Here is a 26,056-nt window from a genome sequence, read left to right on the forward strand (position 1 = left end):
GGTAATAAAGTTCTTAGAAGAGAGCAAATAGTGAGTACTCAATATGTATTAGTGATGCTGATGGAGGAGGGAGGAGAGATAGGGAAAGAGGAGGAGGAGCTCAGTGGCACCCTCTGCACATTGTCCATTGATTGCAGAACCCCATCTTCCTCATGGGAAACCCTTTCTAGGTGGTTTGTACAGCACCGACCACTTAGATAACCCCACCCCAGTTGCAGCCACATGGATGCAACCTTAGCCTGGCCAATCTGAGGAGTCCGATACCCCTGACAGCAAATGTTTCTAAACTATACCCCTAGATATCTCAGTTATGTGAGTCAATCAATGGTCTCTTCTGCTTAAGTTAGCTTGAACTGCGTTTCTATCAATGATAACCAAAATGGCCTAATACATGAGCCACCATTTTAAATTAATGGCTTTAAAAATGACCCAGTTTTTAGGCTATATAGCCCAGATTTTTCACATTAGAATGAGCGTCCTAAGGACTGTGGATAATTAGAAAGTAACTTTTGTGGGGTTGGCAACCTTGTCTCACCAGCACTCAAAGCATACTTGTTTGGGTAAATAAAATAATATTAAAACAGAACCCAGTTTTGTGAAAAATAAATAGTTCACTTATCTGTTACGATATTGAATCAGGCCAAACTGACCTTAAAGAATAAAAGCAAAAAAAAAAAAAAAAAAAAAAAATCAAAAGGTCAAGTTCAAATCAGACAGAACATGAATAAATAAAAATAACAACTACACAGCACTCTAGCTAGACAATTCAATTTAAAAAGACAATTCACTTTTTTACTGACAGACAATAGAAACCAATACAAAAATAAAAGAATAGAGGATTCTGGGGAAGATAGTAGAGTAGGAAGCATCAGGAATCTGTCTTTCCACCTAGACAACAATTACACTGGTAGAATATGCCTGATGTAACTACTTTGGAATTCTGGGTTGAAGGCAACTTCCAGGGGAAGGCTTGGAGGGTGGGTCAATTGTGGTCAATTTCAGCTCTTAGCACAGTAGCAGCTACCCACCCCCACACTCAGTCACATAGCAGGCAGATGTGTACATGTTCCTGGAGCAGCTTACACACAGCTTGTGGAACTACAGTAGGCAAAAAGGACTCTGTTCCCCAACTATTGGGGATCTGTGCTCTGACTGCTGACTGTTGCTTCTGATCTCAGAGGTGCAAACAAAGAAGCAAGCCACTATTGTTGCACCTCCCTGCACTACTTCAAGTTCCTCCCACCTCTGGCTCAAGTAAGTTCCAGGAAATTTATAGGACCAGCACCCTTTTTTACCTCCTTCATTTTTCATTTTTCCCCTTTCAGGAGCCAGACATTAAAAGACTAGGACATTGAAAACCAACTGCATATATGAAGTAAAGCAGAAAGTGACCATGCATGCCCAAGGAAAGGCTCAGAAAAGATACAAAAGGACATTAAGTTTACACCTCAGGTTGATCTGCAGCATAGACACAACCTACACCAATTAAAAACAATAAACCAAAACAATAACAATTTTTAAAAAAGCAAACCCTAGGGAGAATCTCATTTCCATAGTTACCATATAATTAGATTCAAATGTCCAGTGTTCAACAAATAAATCACAAAGATATACAAAGAAACAGGAAAATATGGCCCTTTCTAAAGGAAAAAAACTAAGTTAACAGAATCTGATCCTAAAATAGATTTAATGGCACATATATTACACAAAGACTTTAAAACAACAGGTTAAAAGTGCTCAAAGAACTAAAGATGAAGAGAAAGTAAAAAAAAAAAAAAAGACGAGAAAACGAAATGAAAATATCACTAAAGAGATAGAAAACCTAAAAAGAAACAAACAAACAAAAAAATTTTGGAGCTGAAAAGTACAATAATTGAAATAAAAAATTCACTAGAGAGTTTTAAAGGAAGACAAAAGAATCCATGAACTTGAAGATAAGAAAATAGAAATTATAGAAGCTAAGGAACAGGCAGGGGGTCGGGGAAGACAGAACAATGTGAACAGAGCCTAGATACCTATCGGACACCACTAAAAGGACCAACATACGTATCATGGGAGTCCCAGAAGGAGAAGAAACAGAGAAAGTTCAGCGAGAATATTTGAAGAAATAATGGCTGAAAACTTCCCAAATTTTAGAAAAGACATAAATTTAAACATCCAAGAAGCTCAGCAAACTCCAACAACAATGAATCAAAGAGATCCACAACAAAGACACATTCTAATCAAACCTTCAGAAGCCAAAGACTAAGGGCAAATCTTGAAAGCAGCAGGAGAGAAGTGAATCAACGCATACAAAGGATCCTCAATAAGATTTTCTGTATATTTTTCATCAGAAATTTTAGAGGCCAGAAACAGGGGGCCTATATAATCAAAGTGCTATAAGAAAAAAAAAATTATCAACTAAGAATCCTACATCTGACAAAAGTGCCCTTTAAAACTGAAGGAGAAATCTAGATATTGCCAAATAAACAAAAGCTGAGGGAGCTTAGACTGGCCCTGCAAGAAATGCCCAAGGGAGTCCTGCAAGGTGAACTGAAAAAACACTAAACTGGCACTCAAAACTGTATGTAGAAATAAAGATCTCAATAACGGTAAATACATGGACAATTACTAAAGCTTGTATTATTGTAACAATGGTTTGTAACTATACTTTTTATTTTCTACATGATTGAAGACATTAACACATTTAAAGGAAAAAAAAACAATTATTAATGAAAAACCTCATATTACTGTAACTTTGGTTTGTAAGCCCAAATCTTGTTTTCTAGATAATTTAGGAAACTAATGCAGTTGTAAAAATTAGTAGCTTGTTTTGAGGTACACAATGTACAAAGATGTAATTTTGTGACATCGACAACTAAAAGGAGTGGGGATAGAGCTATATAGGAGCAGAGTGCTTGTATGTTATTGAACTTAAGCTGCTATGAATTAAAATTAGAATGTTATAATTTTAGGATGGTAAATGTAATCCCTGTGGCAACTACAAAGAAAATAGCTACGGAACATACACAGAAGGAAATTAAGAAGAAATTTAAACATTTCACTACAAAAAAATTAACTAAACACAAAGAAGACAGGGATGTAGGAAATGAGGAAATAAAAAGCTATAAGCAATAAAGAAAAAAATAGCAGTGACAGAAGTAAGTTCCTCCTTATCAATAATCACATTAAATGTAAATGGATTAAACTCACCATTCAGAAGACAGAGATTGGCAGAAGAATAAAAACACATGATTCAACTATACACTGTCTACAAAAGACTCACCTGAGATCCAAAGATACAAGCAGGTTGAAAATGAAAGGGTGGAAAATATATTCCATGCAAATAGCAACCAAAAAAAAGCAGGAGTGGCTATACTAATATATGAAAAAATAGACTTTAAATCAAGAGACAAAGAAGAACATATGTTAATAAAAGGTTTAATACCGCAAATAGACATAATAAGAACGTTTACGCAATGACAGGCTATCAAAATATATGAAGCAGACAGATATGAAAGGGTAAATAAAGAGTTCTACAGGGGAGTGGGGGGTGGGGGGGAGGGTGAGGGGATTGGAGGGCAGTCGGTGACCACAGGATGGCCACGGGGTTTGAAAATTAATCTGGGGAACGTAATTTGGTGGTTACCAGAGCGTAAGGGGGTTGGGGGGTGGGGGATGAGGGTGAGGGGGATCAAATGTACGGTGATGGAAGGGGAACTGACTCTGGGTGGTGAATACACAGTGTGATTTATGGATGATGTGATTCAGAATTGCACAACTGAAATCTATGTAATTCTACTAACAATTGTCACCCCAATAAATTAAAAAATAAAAAAAAAAATAAAAAAAGATAAAAAAAAAAAATAAAAAAAAAAAAAAGAGTTCTACAATAATAGTTGGAGCTTCAATATCCCACTCATAATCATGGATAAAACAACCATACAGAAGATAAACAAGGAAATAGAGGACATAAACAGCATAATCAACCAATTAGATCTAATAGCAACACTCCACCCAGCAATAGCATACACATTCTTCTCAAGTGCACATGGGACATTTTTCAGCACAGATCATATGTTAGGCCACAAATTAAGTCTCAATAAATTTAAAAACATAGATATCATATAATGTTATCTTCTCAAAGTTGTAACAGGATGATGTAAGAAATCAATAACATGAAAATAACTGGAAAATCACAATACTGTATAACTTATACAACACACTTGTAAACAAACAATGGATCAAAGAAGAAATCACAAGGGAAATTAGAAAATACTTAGAAATGAATGAAGATGAAAATATAACATACCAAAACTTATGAGATGTAGTGCAAGTGTTGCTAAGGAAGAATTTTATAGCTATAAATGCTTACATTAAAAAAAAAAATAGATAGGGATGGCGGGTTAGCTCAGTTGGTTAGAGCGCAGTGCTCTTAACAACAAGGTTGCCAGTTCTATCCCCACATGGGCCACTGTGAGCTGCACCCTCCACAACTGAACTGAAATAACTATTTGACTTGGAGCTGATGGGTCCTGGAAAACCACACTCAAAATAAATGAAAGTTAAAAAAAAAAAAAAGGTCTCAAGTCAACAACCAAACTTTACAACTTAAGGAACAAGGAAAAAAATTAAACCCAAAGCTAGCAAATGGAAGGAAATAATGAAGATTAGAGCAGAGATAAATGAAATAGAGACCAGAAAAACAATAAAGCAAATCAATGAAACCAAAAATTGGTTCTTTGAAAAGATCAACACTGAAAAACCTTTAGCTAGATGGACTAAGAAAAGAGAGAAGATTCAAATTACTAAAATCAGAAATGAAAGTGGGGACACTACTGATTCTACAGAAATCAAACAAAAAAATTTTGAGATTACTATGAACAATTGTATACCAAAAAAATTGGATAACCTAGATGAAATGGACAAATTCCTAGAAACATAAAACTTACCAAGACTAAATCACAAAGAAATAGACAATGTGACTAGACCTATAAAGAGTAAGAAGATTGAATCATTAATCAAAAATCTACCAATATGATGGCTTCACTGATGAATTCTACCAAACATAAAGAAAAACTAATACTAATCCTTCTCAAACTTTTCTAAAAAATTGAAAAGGAGGGAACATTTCCTAACTCATTCTATGAGGGCATCATAACCCTGATACCAAAGCCAGACAAAGACACTATAAGAAAACTGCAGACTACTAACCCTTATGAACATTGATGCAAAAAAACTCAATAAAATTCCTAGAAAACAGAATTCAACAGCACAATTAATTTCAACAAGAGTGCCAAAACTATTCCATGGGGAAAGGACATTCTTTTCAAAGAATGATGCAGGGAAAACTGGATAGCCACATACAAAAGAATGAAGTTGGACTCTTACCTAATACCATATACAAAAACTAAGTCAAAATGGACTCAAGACCTAAATGTAAGACCTGAAACAATAAAACTCTTAGAAGAAAATACAGAACAAAAGCTTCATGGTGTTGGATTTGAGAGTAATTTCTAGGATATGACACCAAAGGCACAGGCAACAAAAGAAAAAAAATAGGACCTCATGAAAGTTTTAAAATTTTGTACACTAAGAGACACTATCCACAGAGTAAAAAGGCAACTCATAGAATGTGAAAAAAATATTTGCAAACCATGTAGCTGATAAGGAATTAATATCCAGAATATGTGAGAACTACTAAACCTCAACAACAACAACAAAAAACAAACAACCCAATTCAAAAATGGGCAAAGGACTTGAATAAACATTTCTCCAAAGATATAAGGAATGGCCAATTAGCACATGAAAAAATGCTCAATATCACTAATCATTAGGGAAATGCAAATCAAAACTACAATGAGATAACATACCATTAGGATGTCTACTGTCAAAAACACAGAAAACAAGTGTTAGTGAGGATGTGGAGAAATTGGAACCCTTGTGCACTATCGGTAGGCATGTAAAAAGGTGCGGCTACCATAGAAAACGGTGTGGTGGCTCCTCAAAAAAATAAAAATAGAACTACCTTATGATCTAGCAATTCCACTTCTGGGTATATGCCCAAAAGAGTTCAAAGGGGGGTCTCAAAGAGATATTTACACACCCATAATCAAAGTAACTTGGGTTGCTTCTGTGTTTTAGCTGTTGTGAATATTGCTACTTTGATTATGGGAGTATAAATATCTCTTTGAGACCCCCCTTTGAACTCTTTTGGGCTTATACCCAGAAGTGGAATTGCTAGATCATTAGGTAGTTCTATTTTTATTGCCTAGATAAGCAAAATGTGGTGTGTGTGTGTGTGTGTGTGTAAACACACACACACACACACACACACTGAAATAATATTCAGTCTTAAAAAGGAAGGAATTCTGGAATATGCTACAACATGGATAATGAACCTTGAGGACATTATGCTAAGTGAAATAAGCCAGTCATAAAAAGACAAATACTACATAATTCCACTCGCATGAGGTATCCAGAGTAGTCAAAATCATAAAAACAAAACGTACAATGGTGGTTTCCAGGGGCAGGAGGGAGGGGAAAATAGAGTCAGTGTTTAATAGGTATAGAGTCTAGATTTACAAGATGAAAAGAGTTGGAGGATGGCTGGTGGTGACGGCAGCACGACAATGTGAATGGATTTAATACCACTGAACGGTACATGTAAAAATGATTAAGATGGTCAATTTTGATAGGTCTATTTTCGCTCACTAAAATGAACCTTTATATCTTAAACTTAAACCCTCTTAGATTATAATAGACATGTAACTTATTTGACTATTTTTGTAGACAAGAAACATAATAAAGCTAACATAGCCTATCTATAATCTAAAAATATTTACTGACTCACCTAATGCCCATGACACCCATATGTGGTAATCAGGCAAAATCCAGGGAGACAATTTAGCTTGGAGGGAAAAAACTGTAAGTATAGAACATAAGCTTATATAAGACTTTCCATATGACTTTAACTCCGTATATATTAAATAAAATTATGAATGTTAAAAGGTAAATGCTATCAATTTGAAATGATTAAGAAAAAATGTATTATAAAGTAACATAAAATCCTTGTGTTTTGGGGGTTTTTTTTGGTTTGTTTTGCTTTAAAAACTCAAATAATATCCCCTGGCTCACTATTTCCACCATCAGAGGTAACTACAATTAACCATTTTTTCTGTACCCTGATTCTACTTGTGTGAAAAGATTTACATGTGTATTATATATAATATATGTACGTATATATATGGAAAATGCCTGTAAGCATATACAGAAATGCATAAATATATGTATACACATATACAGAGGGTGCCAAAAAAAATGTATACATGTTTATTTTTTAAATTATAGGTTATTGGGGTGACAGTTGTTAGTAAAGTTACATAGGTTTCAGGTGTACAATTCTGTAACACATCATCTATGTATCACATTGTGTGTTCACCACCCAGAGTCAGTTCTCCTTCCATCACCATATATTTGATCCCTTTTACCCTCATCTACCACTCCCCTCCCCCCTTACCCTCTGGTAACCACCAAACTATTGTCTATGTCTATGAGGGTTTGTTTTTTGTTTTTCAGTTTAAGCTCTCCTATTTTCAAGCATTTTTTTTTCCTTTTTTTTTCTCCTTAGTTTCAGGTGTACAAAACAATGCAATAGTTAGACATTTCACCTCCCGCAAAGTGATGACCCCCCTCCCCCAATCTATTGTCCCTCTGACATCGTACATATCTATTACAATTCCACTGACTCTATTCCCATGCTGAACTCCATATCCCGTGAGTATATATATATATTAAATTATAGTTGACATACAATATCATGTCTATGAGGTTTTGTTTCATTTATTTGTCTTGTTCCTTTGTTGTTTTCAGTTTTATATACCACATATCAGTGAAATCATATGGTTCTCGACTTTTTCTGTCTGACTTATTTCGCTTAGCATAATAATCTCAAGATCCATCCATGTTGTCGCGAATGGCCTTATTTCATCTTATGTCAGAATAGTGTTCCATTGTGTATATATACACCACAACTTCTTTATCCATTCATCTGTCGAAGGACATTTTGGTTGTTTCCATGTCTTGGCCACTGTAAATAAAGCTGCAATAAACATTGGAGCACATGTCTTTATGGATAAATGTTTTCAGATTTTGGGGGTAGATACCCAGAAGAGGGATTGCTGGGTCATATGGGAATTCTATTCTTAATTTTTGAGGAACCTCCATGCTGCCTTCCGTAGCGGCTGCACCAGTCTGCATTCCCACCAACAATGTATGAGCGTTCCTTTTTCTCCACAGCCTCTCCAACACTTGTTACTATTTGTCCTGTTGATGATAGCCATTCTAACTGGTACGTATACACATTTTAAGAAAGGAAAAAACTGGATTAAAGTTAATACTCAATATATACCAATAACAAAAGATGAATACAAATCATGTGTATACATTTTTTTGGCACCCCCATTATATACACATATGTATACATAGATATTATATGTGTAATGTTATATATATATACATATATACATACATACATATATATGTTATATACACACATATATATAAAACATATATATGTATATATAAAATGTATCTTTACACAAATAGAATCATACCATTCATACTGTAGTGCAATTTCCTTTTATTAACAAAATTATTATTTGAAATACTGTCTATTTGGGTACATAAAACTCCTTCCCATTCTGTCTCATGAAAGTAGTCATCTACGACAAGCATCTCCATAACTTCTTAAGGGATCTCCTACCCTGGTGTGTGCGGGCAGAAAAGGCAAGGATGGTCAGAGCCTGCAACCTTTAGTGGGAGTATCCTACAGTGACATTGTTTGGAACTGCCTGCACATGGTGATAATAAAAGGTCAGGTTTTTATTGATTTGAACTTCTCTCCAAAAGCACCCAGAGCTAACTAACCTCCCTGCACTGGTCGGCTCTGCCCCTACTAAGTCAGCTTGCTGTTTACCTCCCCTACAAACAATGCTGCAGGGAACACCCTTGTCACATGGCAGAGCCTATCTGTAGGGTCAATGACACCGTTGCAAAGAGCGTGACATTTTAAATTGTTAAATAGGTATTACCAAATCCTCTCCCCCTGCAAAAACAAACAAACAAACAAAAACTGTAATAATTTTTATTCCTATCAACTGGGTATGAAAGTGCCTAGTGTCCTTGCTCTTACCAATGCAATTCTGTTCTATTTTTTTAATGCTTCCTTTCCCTTCTTTCTTTGCCTATGTGGGCTGCATTTGCTTTTTCTTTCTGGTAATTTGGAGCGTTAACAGTCTGTTTTAGTCCCTCTGGTGGTTATCTCTATCACCTTCTGAAATACTTAACCCTCTCGTTACTGATTTATCAACCTTAGATAATAGCTATCGACTCCCACTCTGACACCATCCCATTTTCTACTTCACCCTCCTGATCTGTTCCACTGCTATATACAGATGTAGGTGTGTTGATGGTCTTTTTGTCAATTTCACTAGGTGCTTAGAAGGAGCACAGAGCTGAAGGCCTTTATTGTGTCACCATTTACTGGATATCCTGTGAAGGCACACAACATGGGAATAGCAGCCATTAGTAGCTGGAAAGAGGAGAGAAATGAAGGAATGCTATGCTTTAGAAAGACTATTCTGGCAGTGGTAAACAGGACACAGTCTAGAATGCAAAGATTCGTTATCATAACAAGATTCAATATTGTAAATATGTTCATTTCCCCTAAATTTCATCTACAAAATGAAAACTTATCCCTAAGTTCCAATGATGACAGCAGCAACTACCATTCAGTGAGTGCTCACTATGACACTGGGTTAAGCCTTTTATATGTATCTCATTTGATAGCAAAAACAACCCTACAAGGCAATAGTGTCACCCCAAGTTACCAATAAGAAAACAAAGTTTTACATGAAGATAAGCAATCTCCCCAAAGTTACAAGTAGTAAGTATTAGGTTGGTGCAAAAGTCATTGTGGTTTTTGCAATTATTTTTAACCTTTTAAACTGCAATTACTTTTGCAACAACCTAATAGAAGAGCTGAGGTTATCTTTTTAACTGGATGATAATACCGTTTCCCTGAAAATAAGACCTAGCAGGACAATCAGCTCTAATGTGTCTTTTGGAGCAAAAATTAATAAAAGACCCGGCCTTATATGAGACCAGGTCTTATACTGTAGAAAAATAAGGTCAGGTCTTACATTAATTTTTTGCTCCAAAAGACACATTAGAGCTGATTGTCTGGCTAGGTCTTACTTTCGGGGAAACACAGTATTTGCTTAGGGCTTTATAATTTGCAAAGCAAATTATAGAATCTTTCATGTTCCTTATATAATTGGATGTTCCTTATATAACATCAAGAATCTTTCATGTTCCTTATATAATTCTGTGAGAAAAGTGGAACAAGGATTATTACTTAATTTTATTTGAGGAAACTGAGGCTCAAAGAGGTTCGTTACAGTGCAGTCAAGGAGAAAGAGCCCTGTGTTTGAAGTGAAAATCCTGGCTCTCTCTTATTGCTTCGGTGCTTTGAACAAGTTACTTGGCCTGCTGGGGCCTCAATTTCCTCACCAGGAAAATGGGGATCATACTTCCCAGGCTCCATTCGTGATCAGATAAATGCATACAAAGAATCTGGCATGGTGACTGGAGAAAAGCGGGCAGTCCATAAATTACAGCGACACTCTGGCAAGAAGCGTGAGTCCACACAGTAAACATTCCAGATCATCTACTATGTGTCTGATCATTGCTCCATGCAGAAAGAGTAAGACGTAACCTTAAAGAGCGGGTAACCCAAATGATAAGGGGCATAAGACACAACCCTAAAACATAGGTAATCCAAGGGACAAGGGGTGTAAGACGTCACCATAAAGAACGGGTAACCCAAGTGATAAGGGCAGAAGAGCAGTGCCCAAAGGGTGGGAACAAAGGTGAGGCTGTGGTTAATTCCCCTGCCAGAAGGGAGAGGATGAGAATGTAAGGATCAGGGAGAACTACAAAGAGGAGGGGCTATCTGAGGTGGACTTTGAAAGATGAGTTCCCTGGAGAAGGCGGGAGGACATTCTAGAAGATTCTAGATGAGCAGCAGCAAAGGCTCAGGGCATCGAAGCCAATATGGCATAAAAGCTCAATCAAACAAAGATCACCTTGTACCTTACTCAGCCACCTCAAAAGCAAGAAAGAGATCACACACACCTGCGTGCCCCTCCACGCCCTCGGTGACTCTGAGAAGTAATGCCCTTCCCGAAGAACAGCCAGAATGGGAAAAGGTCCAGGGAGGCTGCAAGAGGTTCAAAAAGCTGGAAGGTATTGCCAGGCCCTGAGCCCTGGTCTGAGGCGCCCTGAGGAACAGTCCTGCATGACGCACCTGTCAGGAGGCAGCAGCCAGCCCCACCCTGCCGGCCCCCTGCCTTGTATACTCAGCTTATATCTTCAACACAGTGTGAAATAATACACAGGACATTTCAGCAGTCACAGGTCACTGAGCTCCACTGCCAACGACCACCCAACCACAGCTCAGGACGCAGCTGCTCCCCCTGCCCCCGCAGAGCTAAAACACAAGGACGACCTTCACAGGCTGAGCTCCCATGCAAAAGCCGGGTCTGCAGCCACAGCACCAGACTCTTGAAAGGTTGCCGTGAATACCTGCCTGCAGCTCCTTTCTCCATAACTTTTTTATCTGCATAGATACTACATGTAAGAACTTTCCCTCTGTCATCTAGAGAACCCAAAACAATAGAAAAGTACTACAGGCAACATGTAAACCTTAAAGTATATCAGAGCCACAGCCCAACATAAACATAGTCACATTTAAGTATATTTTGAGGATTTACATTCATTGTTATCCTTTTCATTGCCTCAAACTCTTTTAAAGTTTTACAACAGTTTTACTACATATTTTTTGTAAATACGTTCTACTGATTTGAATCCAGAAGAATCCTTTGGGTACTCTTTCTCAGAAAGAAATAGGAAGAAAATTACTGTTATCCACCATCATTGCTAAATGAAGTTTAATAAATGCTCTGCTTTGTTCTGGTTAAAAATATGCTACAAAATTTCAAAGAACTAAATATATTATAATCAACGTGGTAAAATGACATAAATTAGGTTTTTTCTTATTAAGAACAACAGAATTTAGCAATATCTCAAAATCCTCATCAGGAATACTAATTATTATTGAAATAAGTACAGAAACAGTCAATGAAAGATTTTCAAATGAAGAATTCTTCATTTGTTGTAATTTGAGGGTTTTTTTTTTAAATCAATGTATCTGTGTATTTATGAAGCACACTTGATGAGTCAGAGTTCTATTTCAACCTCAGATGCACCTGGGATGAAGGTAAAGAAAGAACTTGGACACTACTTCCAAAAATCTTGGCACTGAACTTAGTGAAAATATAACACAATTAAGTAGTCAACGAATGCCGGTTGAAACTGCAGATAAACATAGGCTTCAGTCTCACCCCAGTGTATTCAGTAAGTTAAAGCAAGTGTGAGAGAGAACATTTGCCCCAAATGGCAAATGCTTCCAGGCTCGAGGCAGAATGCAGACAGCCTGCCAGAGGACATGTGTGGGCTCGGGAAAACGCAGACGTGAAAAAAGCAGTATATGACAACACTGTCAGAGAAACTATTTTTAACTTTATCAAAATAAAATGAGATAGAATGTTTTTGGCATCAGGAATAATTATCTAAGCATGACTTTAATGTGATAGTTGGATGGCCTTTTGAAATATTTAGTCTTGAAAGCCCAAGGGAGAGCTACTGTTTTGTCTGGTTAAATAAAGGTAGGGGAGCAATAAAGGAACTGAATGATTCTAGAAACCTGTTTACCTTTCAGGTAATTACATTGTCCTGAAAATAAAGAAGATCTGTTTTCTCTCCGGTTTGTAAAGAATCAGCCATTGCCAGTTTGGTTCCATCTGGACCTCTGCAAGAAAATGCTCTACCCAAACTTTCTGGTAATCAGGGAGTGACTTGCCTAATGGTACAGATCAGCTACACAGTTCACTGAAAATTATGATTAACATAAATCAAAACTAAAGTTAACAGAGTACAATTTCATCATCATTCTAAAAAAGTAGGAAAGTGAACCAGCAGGCCTGACCTTATGGAGAAAAGATACAATTACACTGATATGGCATTATGGTGACAGAACCCTATCACAGAGGCTCGAGCCAAATCTTAGGGTAGCAGTGAGACCTCTACTTGTAGCCTCTCATTCAGTCTTTGATTATATCAATACGTGAGATTTAATAGCCATATCTGAAACACAACAGTAAGACAGAATAAACAAAAATAATGAGGAGGGAGGAGCAAGGGGAAAGGTCTAACATCCAGCTTACAGAAATTATGAGAATAAAGGAACCAGCAAAATGACAACAAAAGAAAGCAACCAGATAAATCCCCAGAAGCTTGGAAATTCTGTAGAACAAATAGCCGGGTCTCTTCAACAAGTTGAAAAAATAAAAAAGGTGGCAATTTGGGTATGGGCATGAGGTATACGGAAAGGCTCAGGTGACAGAAACAACAAATGAAATGTGTAGGCCTTGTTCAGACTCTGGTTCCAACAAGCCAACTGGGAAAAACAAGATTTGATACTATCAAGGAAATATGAATATAGACTGGGTATTAGATGATCCAACACACAGCTACGTACTTCATTACGCAATAACAGTACTGAATTTATGTAAGAAAATATCCATAATTTTTAGAGATACATAATAAATATGTAAGAGTGAGATGACATGAGATCTAAGATGTACTTTAAGATATTTTAGTAATAAGAAGGAAGAAAAAAGGAAAAAAGGGAAAGGAAAAAGATGAAGGAAATATGGTAAAATCTTGGTAATTGTTCAATCTGGGGGATGAATATGCGGATTACTTACATTTATTCTTTCTATCTCTGTCTATTTTGAAAGTTTTCATAATAAAGGTTAATTTTTTTTTAAATGAAAGCACCCTGCTCACTACTCATATACTAATAAATAAAGTATACGAGTACAATTTCACATAGCAAACCGAAGGCTTTATGCTCTTGAAATGCCACCATACCATTCTTCTGTGAGAGTCCAATGTTTCCTAAGTAGTTTAAAACACAAAACATTCCTATTTCGTTACATGAATGCTCTTGAGATTTTGAGTATATACCTTAGCAAGGAACAGACAACACTGAATTCTACTTGCCAATGATAGCTTTACACAGGAGCACCAAAATAAATAATGATTCACTGAAACTCATTATTGGCAGAAAAGAAATAAAGTCCTCAAGCATTAAAAACAAAAGCCACATGCTGAAAGGATACACAACTTTAAAATGGTTACCTCGATGGGCAGGGGCAGAGAGAACTGCTATGAACAGGGACAGGGTGAGATCAAATGTCTCAATATGAATACTTTCTAACCTGGTTTTGATTTTTTGAACCATGTGAATGTACGGCCTACTAAAAAATAAAATTTAATTTTAAATAAAATCATTTCAATATACTTTTATAATTTAAAGAATTACTTTTAGTCTTCCATGAAGAATCTACCACTAAAACTTGAAAAAGAAAAAAATTAGCTGCTCTATAAGATTTACTACCATCAGTCATTTACGCAACTATTTTCAAGGATCAGCCTTTGGCACATTAATTTCTTGTCTGACTTGTCTTACTTCTAATAGGTTCTTTCTTTTCTTTAGGCAGACATTTAAGAAACTTGAAATAAATCTGAAATATTTATCATAAAAGAAAAAAAAAAGTCCCTGGGGTTAACTTGAAGAAAACCTCAAATCAAGGAAAGCCCCTTCTACTTTTGATTTCATGTCAAACCACACAATTAAGTGTTTACTTGAAAGTGGAGGAATTTAACAAGGATTTAGAAATCTTCACAGTGTTCCACTCTTCTAATCTCAAACCCAAACTATTTTCCCTTTCTTTTCTCATCCATTACCTGTGCTTCTCGGCCTACTTATGTCAATCAAGATTACTGAAACCTTAAAGCAAACTCAATCATTTGCCTTTTAAGCAACTTAAAACAGATGTTTAAAACACCCAATTCTTACAATCCCATCTGAAGCTTTTCTGCATCCCTTTTTCTGGTTCTTTTACTGAGCTAATAGCAAAATAAAAGAACGTGTATTGAAACTTTAATTAAATACACTAAATCCCCTGGTGGATATTATGTAGGTTACACTGTGTTCCTGGAATAGTTGATGATTTCTCACTCAAAGAACCAACAAGACTGGTAGAAACCTCTATCAACCAATGCACATTACAAAGACCTCCAAAGGGTCACACTGCTTTCAACAAAGCTGAGCGATGAAAAATGTCCTTCACTAAAATACGATATTCTCTTTACAAAAATATGTCACTAGATTTGCTTTGAATAAGAATTTCCAATTACTGGTTTAGGCACAGGCTTGAACAATGGTTATCAACTGTGAAGCCCAAGAAGGAATAAACCTGCTAAAAAGGACTCCTTGTGGTTAACTCGGCCCAAATTCATAATCAGAGTCTAGCAGCCATTGTTTACTGGGGTCCTCTCATGCACACTGCATATTAGGGGAAAAGCACAAACTGAGCTGCAAAACCTCCTGTACTTCATTCCTGCTGTCTGAGCCAAAACTTACAAAGGAGTTCCTGGAATACTATTCTGACCAATGGGCTAAGACCTGCCCCATGTGCAGCTATATCTTCATTTGCATCTTTACCGACCAATCAGAGTGACTCCATACTGATCAATCAAGATGCATGATTCCAACCAATCAGGATAGTGCTATTTGATTCCTCATCTGGATTCCTCATTTGCATAAAAAATGGGCTAATCAGGGATTAGGACAGGTACTTTATATAATCCCGACCTCCCCCTAGTCTCGAGGGAGCACACTTTCAGTGTCCTCCAGAGGCTGTGTTTCCCAGGTTTGCAAACTGTTCACCTCAGTAAAGATTCTTTTACTGCAACCCAGATTGGGGACTGCTGTAGGCATTGGATTGTGGCAGCAACCTTTTCTTGGCACACCAATATGTATTTACTGAGAGCCCAGACTGTATATTCCACATTAAACTGCAAACAGACAAACTTTATTCTTAAGAGCTTTAAGATATGACTGAAAAAACACATTTAATAAAATAACACAAAGAACACATAATTAGAAGGTCAACTGTGTAGCACATAGGCTGCGAGCATGGTGGAAGCAGGAGCTGCACAGAATAGTGCAGACCTGGAGGCATCGTGCACACTTGGCAAAATTTCATAGGTAAAGACAGAAAAGAAGGCAAAGGGAACCTGACTGGCCACCAGACACAGGCTCTTCTGAGACAGAAAGGGACCTGGCTGGGGGTCAGAGAGTTTAGTGTGGCTTAGGTAAATTGTGGAGGAAGAGGAGTGGTGGGAGAGAACCAGTAGGGCAGGCTATACCCAACAAATAACTGGGTGTGTATGTATTTATTGTTAAAGAAGAGTGGGTTGTGATGCTAGCAGATCCTAGAAGGCCTTGAATGACAACTCCAATTTTCTTTTGAAGGCAGTAGTGATCCCACAACCTTGAAAAGGGAAGGGACCAGAAGTGAGTTGCCCTGCCAGCCAGTTGCAGGGTACCTCCACTCCGGACACAGTGATGCTGGAAAACACTGGCAAGATGGACTTCCCTGACTCAGTACCCTTTATCTATCATCAAAATCTTTTCTGATGAGCATTCTACCACTAATCTGATAACATTTTAGATGAGTGTTTTCTTACAGAAGCTTTAAGGGAGAACTGATCCCTCCTTCAAAAGATTTTTGAGAACGCTTAAAAAAAGCATCTCTTAGAGTGGACCATTCTCTAATAGAATGTCCACAGATGGCCAATTCCATATAATAATGTTATTTTAGTACTAATAACACAAACATTATTTCATTTAATCCTGACCTATAAGTTAGGGACTACAGTAACCCCATTTTATAGATAACTTTGCCAAGAGACGTGGAGGATAAGTAACTTTCCACAGATCGTGTATAGCTCATTTAGTGGTAGAGCCAGGACTTGCCCAGGTCCCTCCAGCTTCAGGGAACATGCTCCTGGCCCCACTGCCCCGTTGCCTCACAGGCTGCCATTCTTTCCAGTGGCTGATGTGGACCGTAAGACCCCATCTCTGTGGCTGGTGTACAGGGGTGAGAACTCTCAACTTATTTGGGGGCTCAGGTATGTCTAAGTACTGACACCACAGTCAGTCAGCCACATAATGACTTTTAAATGTTGTATTTCTGGTAGAAATGCAGAAGAGGGGGTCACCATCCTTTATTCAATAGCTTTTAAGATCACAATCAAACTTTTGAGGGATCGCATACCCCTAATTAATACATATACTTTCAATTCCAATTGATGAGATCTTTCCAAATACTCAAATATTCATATGTAACTTCCACAGAACCACCATTTGGGCAGGCTCTACTGACAGAGTACAGTTAAATGACAAAAATCTCACTTACATTTAAGGCTAAGCCTTTAATTAAAACAATAAGGGGTATGGGGACACGATATGGATGAAGAAATACCACATAAAAATCACAGTAGCAAAAAACTAGAAAGAAATACATCTAACATATTACTTTCCAATGTCAAAAATCAAAGAAAATACTTTATATACATATGGAAAGCATTAATAAAAAAATTTAGTATTCCTTTATGCTACATCTTAACAGGTCAATCAACCAAGCCAAATCTTTCTCTGAAAGAGCTTTAAAACAGAAATTATATTTTTATGCAACGATAGGGAGCAGGGTCTGCAGTTTTGCAGCCATAAAACACATTTGTGAAACAATATCTTATGTTAAGCTATAATATATTCTAAGTACTCACTTTGATTTTATCATAATTAAATTATAACAGATTTTAAATAACAGTTTATGTGCTTTCAGAGAGAAGATGACTGATGCTGAATTTGGGATACATGTATTAAAAATAGTAGCTGATAAAGTATCATTATCTGCTTATGAGACAATTATGCTTTGTAAGTAAGATTGGTTTGGGGAACAGAGATGTAATGGAGAAGCCAAAGAGGGGGGAAATAAATAAAAATTAAGTGGGTAAGCTTTTCAACACTATTAAAGTACCTCCTCCTGCTGGTACAGAAAAGAACAAATAAGGTTATTGCTTTCTGTTTTATGACAAATGCCAAAAAAAATCATTAAAATAAACAGTCTAATTTTAGTGAGGTACTTACTACTTGATGCTTGAATAATACATAGTAACAAAAAGGCTTTAAGGTTTAATACCAATCAAATAAATATATTATCATGATATACGCCAACATGCCTTAATGAAGTAAAAGGCATAAAACTTTTGTTTTCTTCCACTACTTAAATCGATCTTAAACTCTCTTAAACTGCATAAAATGAACTATAAGAGAAAAATGTTAACGACTGGTTGGAGGGTAAGATTAAGATTTTTTTTAATTCCTATTGTGCATATAAAGTTGCTTGGGACATCAACATAACCAAGGTGGTCACTGTGAACAGGCCTCCACATTTCTTGGGTTTACGTATAAAAAGAAAAGTGACGTATAAAAGAAAAGTGACAGAAAGAGAGAATTTTTAGGGGAGAAAAAAATTTACTAATTTGCCACAATATAATTACACAGGCGAATGTAGAAGCCAGAGGAGTAGTTCGATCAACTTAAGTTTCCTAAGTCTTGATTTCATTAATATCCTTCCAGATGTGCCAATAACGTGCTGACAATATGTTGAAATAAAAATGAGGAAACGTAAGAAAATCACACAGCGCCATGCCAAGTACTGCGTTATTTCTTCATTACCCTCGACCAGAAATGAGATACAACAAGGGTTCTAGCGAAGTCCCAGACCTCAACGTGTTCAGTCTAGTAAGAGAACCTGGAAGGCACACACAGGAAGAGGCAGAGAGGGGCCGGACGCTAGACACCACGGGGAGACAGGTAAGAGTTTTAGACAGGAAATGACAAAAGCCACAGAATAGGCTGGTGGGGGAGGGGTCGAGCACTGTACTGTGACTGAGAGCATAGCTTTGTGATCCAGATTTTAAAATACGTGGGCAGATGCTGACCAAGCCGGCACAGGGCCTGAATTTGAGAAGGTAGGTTGGTACGTGAGCAACTGAGTCAGGAGAGTAGTTGCATAATTAACGTGCAAAGTGCTCAATAAATATTGTTGTCTTTCTTTCTGCTCATACATAAGTATCTTTCAAAAAACTTACCGCTCTGCACGAATCACACCACTGTAGTAAGGGGGATCCCAAGGCATTAATTCCTACAATGGAAAAATTCACTGTTACGAAAGCTATTGACTATTTCACAATTTTTATCAATAATTTAGCTATCTTTTAAAATGTAAACCTATTATTATATCAGCAAAGTTTTATAAAAACCCCAAAAATTCATGACTTGGCAGGAAATATTTCCCTCTTTATTTTGACTTCTCTGTAATCAATGACTAGAAAGGTATAGTAAATATGGCATAATCTCAGAATTTGGGGAAAAGGTAAACAAATATGATCCTGAAATGTAAACTGATAAAAGTCAACATTAATAGATTAAATTAGCCATGCTGAAATTTCCCCCAAAATGTAGCCCATGTATGAATCTATAAAACACACTGCAAGTAAGATTAGGGTACTAAAGGTAAGATTAGGATTCTTTCTAAATCTAAGAAAGAAGCTTAGGGTGGATCCCAAAACCAAAAGCAACAATTTAAAATGTAACTAAAATAGAATTAACTCTAGTCTTGGCAAAGAAAATATGTCACAAAGAAATATTGTAATAATAGCTGTTTTTGACAACTGGTACAAAATGCTAAAAGAAAGGAATGCTTGAAAACCTGAAGGATCACCCTCCCCACAAACTGTCCAGGTGACAGAAAGAGTGGTTAAGACACCAGGCTGCGAAGTCAGACTGCCTGGGTTCAAGTCTTCGATCCACACTAGTTGGACGACTTAGAAAGGTTACTGCTGCCCATGGATGCTTTCCCGTTTTCCTTCCCTGTGACCTGGTGTCGCCCCACCTCCTGCTGCTCTCCCCCTCCCTCGCTGCACTCTGGCCACACGGGCTGTCTCATTGTTCCTCGACCACACTGGGCATGCTCCTGCCTCAGGCCTCTGTACTTGCTGTTCCTTCTGCTTCGACTGCTCTTCCCTGTGCCGTCTCCATGGCGTGCTCCCTCACTTCTTCCAAGTCTCTGCTCCAGGGTCCTCTTACTGACCACTCCATGTAAAATAGCAACCTCCATACCCTTTTCTCTGCATTATTTTTTCTAGAGCCCTTCTCACCACATAATACAGCATATATTTATTTTTTTTCCATGTGTTTACTCTGTTTTCTTCCCCTGGAATGCAAGCTTCATGAGGGCAGGGACTTTGTTTGCATTTGTTCCTACTATATCCTGGTGGCGCTCTGAACACTGCCTGATACTCAGTAGTCACCCAATGGTTATTTACTGAATGAATCAACAGCACGTCCCAAACAGGATTGCTTAATGCACTTAAACTATTAAATAGGACACCTGGCATTGATAAGCACTCGTAAATGTTGGCTTCTATCCTTATTGCCACCGTCCTTCAAAATTTCAGTTTAGGCATTATCTTCTTGAAATTTCAGTTTGGACATTATTCCATGGCCATATTTCTACACCAATGTAAGATACGTGTAGGTTTATTTTCTTTCTCCCCATGAGTTCCTGAAGGTCAGGGACAGCATGCCTGGGACTCTAGCCCAAGTGTTCAGTTCCTGGCACAGATTGCCTCCCACAGATGATCATTTACTATCTGCCAGATGCCAGACAGCGTGCAGGCTTTAATGATACAAAAACAAATCAGACGTGATCCTTGCACCAAGAAGCCAATGATGGTCCAGGCAGTAGAAAGACAAGTGACTCAGCAACCATGGAGCATTGAAACAAACGGTACATCCTGTCTGTGAAGTTGTACCATGTGAAACAGAGCCCAGGAGAAGGGTATTTAAATCACGGCAGAAGGTCAGGAAATGTTTCAAGGAGACAAAGACTAACTTGAGTTTTGAAGAACCGAGCACTTAATCCAGACGAGAAAGGGGAAAGTCATTCCTGGGTGCTTGTGAATTATTGAAAGCTATTTGCCATAGTTGCTGGCACATAAATCAGTTAGAATTATAAAATAAAAGAAAGGAAAGCAATGGAAACAAAGCTAACGTAAATGAAAAAGCATATGAACATCACACAGGTATCAGGAGGGAGCAAAGGACACTCACTAACTTGGCCAATAGGGGCAGCAGAAGATAAGGCTAGAAAAGCAGGTAAGAGGCAAAATCATGAAGGGCTTGGCAGGAAAAACCAAGAAACAGGAAGGTAAATCCGAGAGTTACAGGAAGTGACTGAAAATTTTTAAATAAGAGAGTCACACGATCATATCTGCTATTCAGAAAAATCCCTCTGGTGGTAATTCATTCATTCATTCATTCACTTGTTCATATTTCAAATAAGTGCTGAGTACCTATTCTGTGTCTAACACCCAGCTGGGCACATTGCCAGGCAGTGAGAATCCAGGATGGTTTTGAGGGGAGCCAGAACAAAAGGTGAGAAAACCATTTGGCAACTACCGTAATCTGGGTGAGAAGCAATAACGACCTCAACCAAGGTTGTAGCAATGAGCATGGAGGGGAGGGAGCGCGGAGATCTGGGAAAGGAGAATCCATGGACTTGACCACTGATTATAAGGGGCGAGGGGTGCAGAGAAATCACCTGGAGGGCTTGATGAAACAGACTCGAGATTCAGAGGGCCTCATTTGGTGCTAGAGAATTTGTATTTCTAACAAGTTGCCTGTTGATGCTACTGCTTCTGGTCCAGACAACACACTTTGAGAACCACTGGTCGAGAGTAAGCCCAGGTTCTGGCTCAGGTAACGGTGAACGGAGAGGTACGTACCACTCACCAAAACGGGGACTTTGTGAGGAGAGAGGCCATTTCACAAATGCCTGCCGAATAACCTGCATCAACAGCCATATAAAAATGTCTAGGGAGGATAGTTCAAGCCACAGTAGCTTTCAGTGAACTAGCTTTGGCAACACATTCTTTTTTCTCTTTCTATATTTATCAAAGTAAATTCTGACCATTATCTAGTTTCCTAAGCAGACTTGCCTACCAAGCCAAAGAACTGACATGCTACTCTAGAAATGATCAATCCATTTCTTAGTGGTTGAACCTGGGAAGAAGGGCATAGACCACCCCAGCAATCCTGTGGCACCCTCAGACCACATGGGAACCAATGTCCTAATACTGGGAATCCCATCACTCTCCAGGGCACCCAATCACTTGGCCAGCATTCGGGCCATTAGGACACATCCGTCTGTCCTGTAAGATCATGCAGTCGTTTGATCTTGTGTTTGAAAATAACACTTAAGTATTCTGAGGATGGGGATACTCTGTCAGTCATATCAACCTATTTAATTGAGTTCCATAAATCAGCAAACCAATGAGTAAACTGCAATCTTAACACTGACGGTTAAAACTGTCAACTGCTAGATCAAGCCTACAGTGAGGCTCCTTAAATAAAGGCTGCTTCAAACAGAAGCCAACTTTCCACAGAATGGAAGCAGCCTTTGTATAAGTATATATTAATACATCATGTGTGTATAAATGTGTATGAGTATAAATGTGAATATACGTGTGTGTGCGCACGTGTGCATGCACACATATGCGTATATATTATGTCAACTAATCAACAAAAATATACTGGATTTCCTGGAAACATCAGCCTCAGACATCTGGATCCAATATCTCTTTTTTTTTTAATTAAAGTGTATTGGGGTGACAATTGTTAGTAAAGTTACATAGATTTCAGGTGTACAATTCTGTATTACATCATCTATAAATCTCATTGTGTGTTCACCACCCAGAGTCAGTTCTCCTTCCATCACCATATATTTGATTGGGTCCAATATCTCAATGCCTTTATTCATTAAAACCAATGATCAGAAACAAGAAAACATACACTTTCAGCATATCACTAGAAAGTTCTAGAGTCAAAAGATAATGACCTTAGCTGATAGACTGTTTATATTAAAATAAAAACATTCCAACATAGTCACTTACAAAATTTTGAGGATTTAGTTTCATTTTCATCCCTCGTATCATCTCAAAATCTTTTATCGTTCTGTAAAACAGATTTGTTACTAATTATTAGGGCAAAATGTTTATCATTATAAAAGAACTAGTTTGCGTACGTCACTTCCTAACATTCATGATAAAACTAGAAGTAATTTGTAGTACAAATATAAACGAGTATTAACCTCAATTTTACATGTGTTAGAAGAGAGAGCAATATATACATCAGTAAATGACTGCAATTTCTACCTTAAAAAGCATGTTGGCAGACATGTGTCTTGAAAGTACTAAAGCTTGGAAAAATTAGCAATGTTATAGGAACATACAAATTATTAATCTGCAAACTTTAAATCACTATTTTTTGTTATACCTTAAAAAGGTAAGAAACTAACAAATTATTTTCTATAAAAAAATTAACACAGATTATATAATATTAAAGATTACTATTCACAATTTTTCCCTTACAGAAAAATACTATCTGGGCAATAATCAAATGCAGGCTTAATGTCTGTGGAATGTGAAGTTTCTGTTAGAATTAACTCTATATGTGACTGTAAAAATATGAAGATGTTAGCTCAAAATATAATCTAACCTACACACAAGTGGAGAGAGAATACTAAAATTAACCAACAAACCAAAGTAGAATAAATTCTCACATAACTGCATAATTAACGCTTCCACTTCATTATATCAAAGCCACAGTGGTACACTGGATTAAAAGAAAAGTTTAGGATTTATAAATATAATCCAAATTAGAGAGGATTGGGTTCTAAGGCATGAGTTTATAATAGAAAATGGAAATTTGAGCTAAAATTTAACACGTTGGTGTAGTTAGAGAGGCAAATGAAATTTTAGACAGCCTTATAAGAAAGAAATGCAGGAACATGACCTTCTTTTACAGAGCACAACATGCCCCTTCCTGGAATCCTAGGTATCTGATGCCTATTGGGCATTGCCCTTCACAAAAGCACTAGAAGAGCGCTGGTGAAGGACGAGTGACATGATCAAAGAGACAGGGCAGTGGGGAGGAGGGTAAGCAAGAATAGAACAAAGGGATACTCAGCAGAAAGTAAAACACTCAGCTTGAAATTACAAACGGTGAATCAGAGCATTCTTAAAATACACAAAATCAAAACACAGATCAATTTGCCACATCCGTGGGCTGCCAATATTTAGGCCAAAAGACGAAAAACACTATTTCCTGAACTTGACATAAAATTGATGGTACAAGCTGAAATACATAGTTTCAAAAAGGTTCGGAAAACTTTTAAATCACACATCAATGATGGCTCCTAAAGACAAATAACTATACAGAGGGGACAGCCTAAGTTAAGACTGTCACTTTAGGAAGACAACTATGTGCGTTCACAGTACACCTCATAGTTCACTTAATCTTTTGCTGAAGAGTCCACAGATCCTACCCGATATTCCCACACTAATATTCTTAACAGGTCCTTTCCTAATTTTTTATAAATCAAATCTTAAAAAAAAAAGACATATATTCTAAAGAGTAGAATAAAAACTAACCTTTCCGAAAGTTTGTGAGATAGTTTCTCAAGGAACTCCATGACAGTCTCTAAAAATGAGATCCAAAAGAAAATACCTTTAACTATGTAAAATAAAAGGAACATACTTGTTAAAATTATAATGTGATGATCATAATTATACACTACAATACCCTTAAAGTGATGATTTTCAAAGGAAGCAAGGTTACTAACAAATACTAGGCATATAATAAATATTTCCAGGTGATGATAATCTCTTTATCAGAAAACCAAATTAAATTGACACAGGAATAATCCAAAGCCTTAGATTACACCCCAAAACGAAAAGAGTTAATGGGAGGCTAAAGAAAAAAATTGAAAATTTCAAATGTATAAGAAAAAAAGTATCTTAGACATGTCTAATTTTTCTGAGTTTTAAAGAGATAGTTAGGGCTCTGATTGATAAAATCAATACAATTTACAAGCATGATTCACTGAAAATTAGATTTTAAAAATCAATGTTTTTCAGGGTAACTATTTTTATTTTTATATACAACTGCAGGATATTCTATTCAGAACCAATACCAAAAGAATACATAGCAAAATTAGGACATTAAAACTTTAAGCTCTGTTAGAATTTTTTAAAGTTCTTCAGCTATAAATCTTAGTATTTTACAAACCCATAAAGGACATACTGTACTGTGTAATCATCATTATTCCCCATGATAGGAAAGTTTTCATGTGTATTTTTGAATTTAGCACTTTCTGCCATTGACTTATGTGTACTGAGCTCATATGTATTTTAGAGTTTGCCACAAACATTGTTTTTATATGTTCCAGATGATCTTTTATATGGTTTTAAGTTTCTTGCCCTCTTCAATTGAGGTTATCTCCTTTCTAAGTAAAATAAAAGGCTAAGAAAAGAATGGAGGTTAACTGAAACCAAGAAGCCATGGGGTTTCTTGTCGCTGTCACTACTAAGCACAAGCCTCGTACAAAGTAATCCTAAGAACTCTATCCTAAATAGATGGTATTAGGAATTTTAGGTGAAAAAAACATTTTTAGTTTAAAATGAAACTTCATTTCAGGATATCATACCAGTTACCAAAGAGAACTGTTTTCAAATAAATATCTGTGTATGCTTATTTCTAAATAACTATTTTTTAATAACTTTCACCCATTCTGTTTTTCTAGCTATCTTACAAACGAAAAATTTACCTCAATTAATCTTACTGGAAAATTGTCACATTAAAAAGAATGATTTTGAAACCCCCCAAAATAAATAAATGCCTCACTGGAAAATTATTTTCTAATTCAGCTGTCACATGAATGCCCACCTTAACCTTTGTTTACCCCCTTTCTACCCTCCTCCTCCTCTCTGGTGAAAGCTCACCGTTCCTCCACTGTCTGTTCTCAAGTTTCACTTCCTTCTTGAAACCTTCAACAGCTACATAAGTGTCAAACAGACAAACTTCCGGAACTCCTAAAATCCTATGGCATTGTTTTGTCTACTCATTTGACAC

At 37.0% G+C, this 26,056-nt stretch overlaps 1 protein-coding gene across 1 annotated transcript in view; it reads right to left on the reverse strand.

The window, feature by feature from the left end:
- The window catches only part of MIPEP (mitochondrial intermediate peptidase), a 174,702-nt gene that overhangs the window by 111,635 nt on the left and 37,011 nt on the right, over positions 1 to 26,056 (reverse strand). The window contains exons 8-10 of the mRNA XM_033105122.1: positions 24,577 to 24,625; positions 23,038 to 23,098; positions 19,174 to 19,226 (exon numbers count right to left, since the gene is read on the reverse strand). Coding sequence (XP_032961013.1) covers positions 19,174 to 19,226; positions 23,038 to 23,098; positions 24,577 to 24,625 — 163 coding nt within the window. The remainder of the gene's footprint in view (positions 1 to 19,173; positions 19,227 to 23,037; positions 23,099 to 24,576; positions 24,626 to 26,056) is intronic.

Source organism: Rhinolophus ferrumequinum, chromosome 4 (assembly GCF_004115265.2).
Source record: "Rhinolophus ferrumequinum isolate MPI-CBG mRhiFer1 chromosome 4, mRhiFer1_v1.p, whole genome shotgun sequence".
NCBI lineage: Eukaryota > Metazoa > Chordata > Mammalia > Chiroptera > Rhinolophidae > Rhinolophus > Rhinolophus ferrumequinum.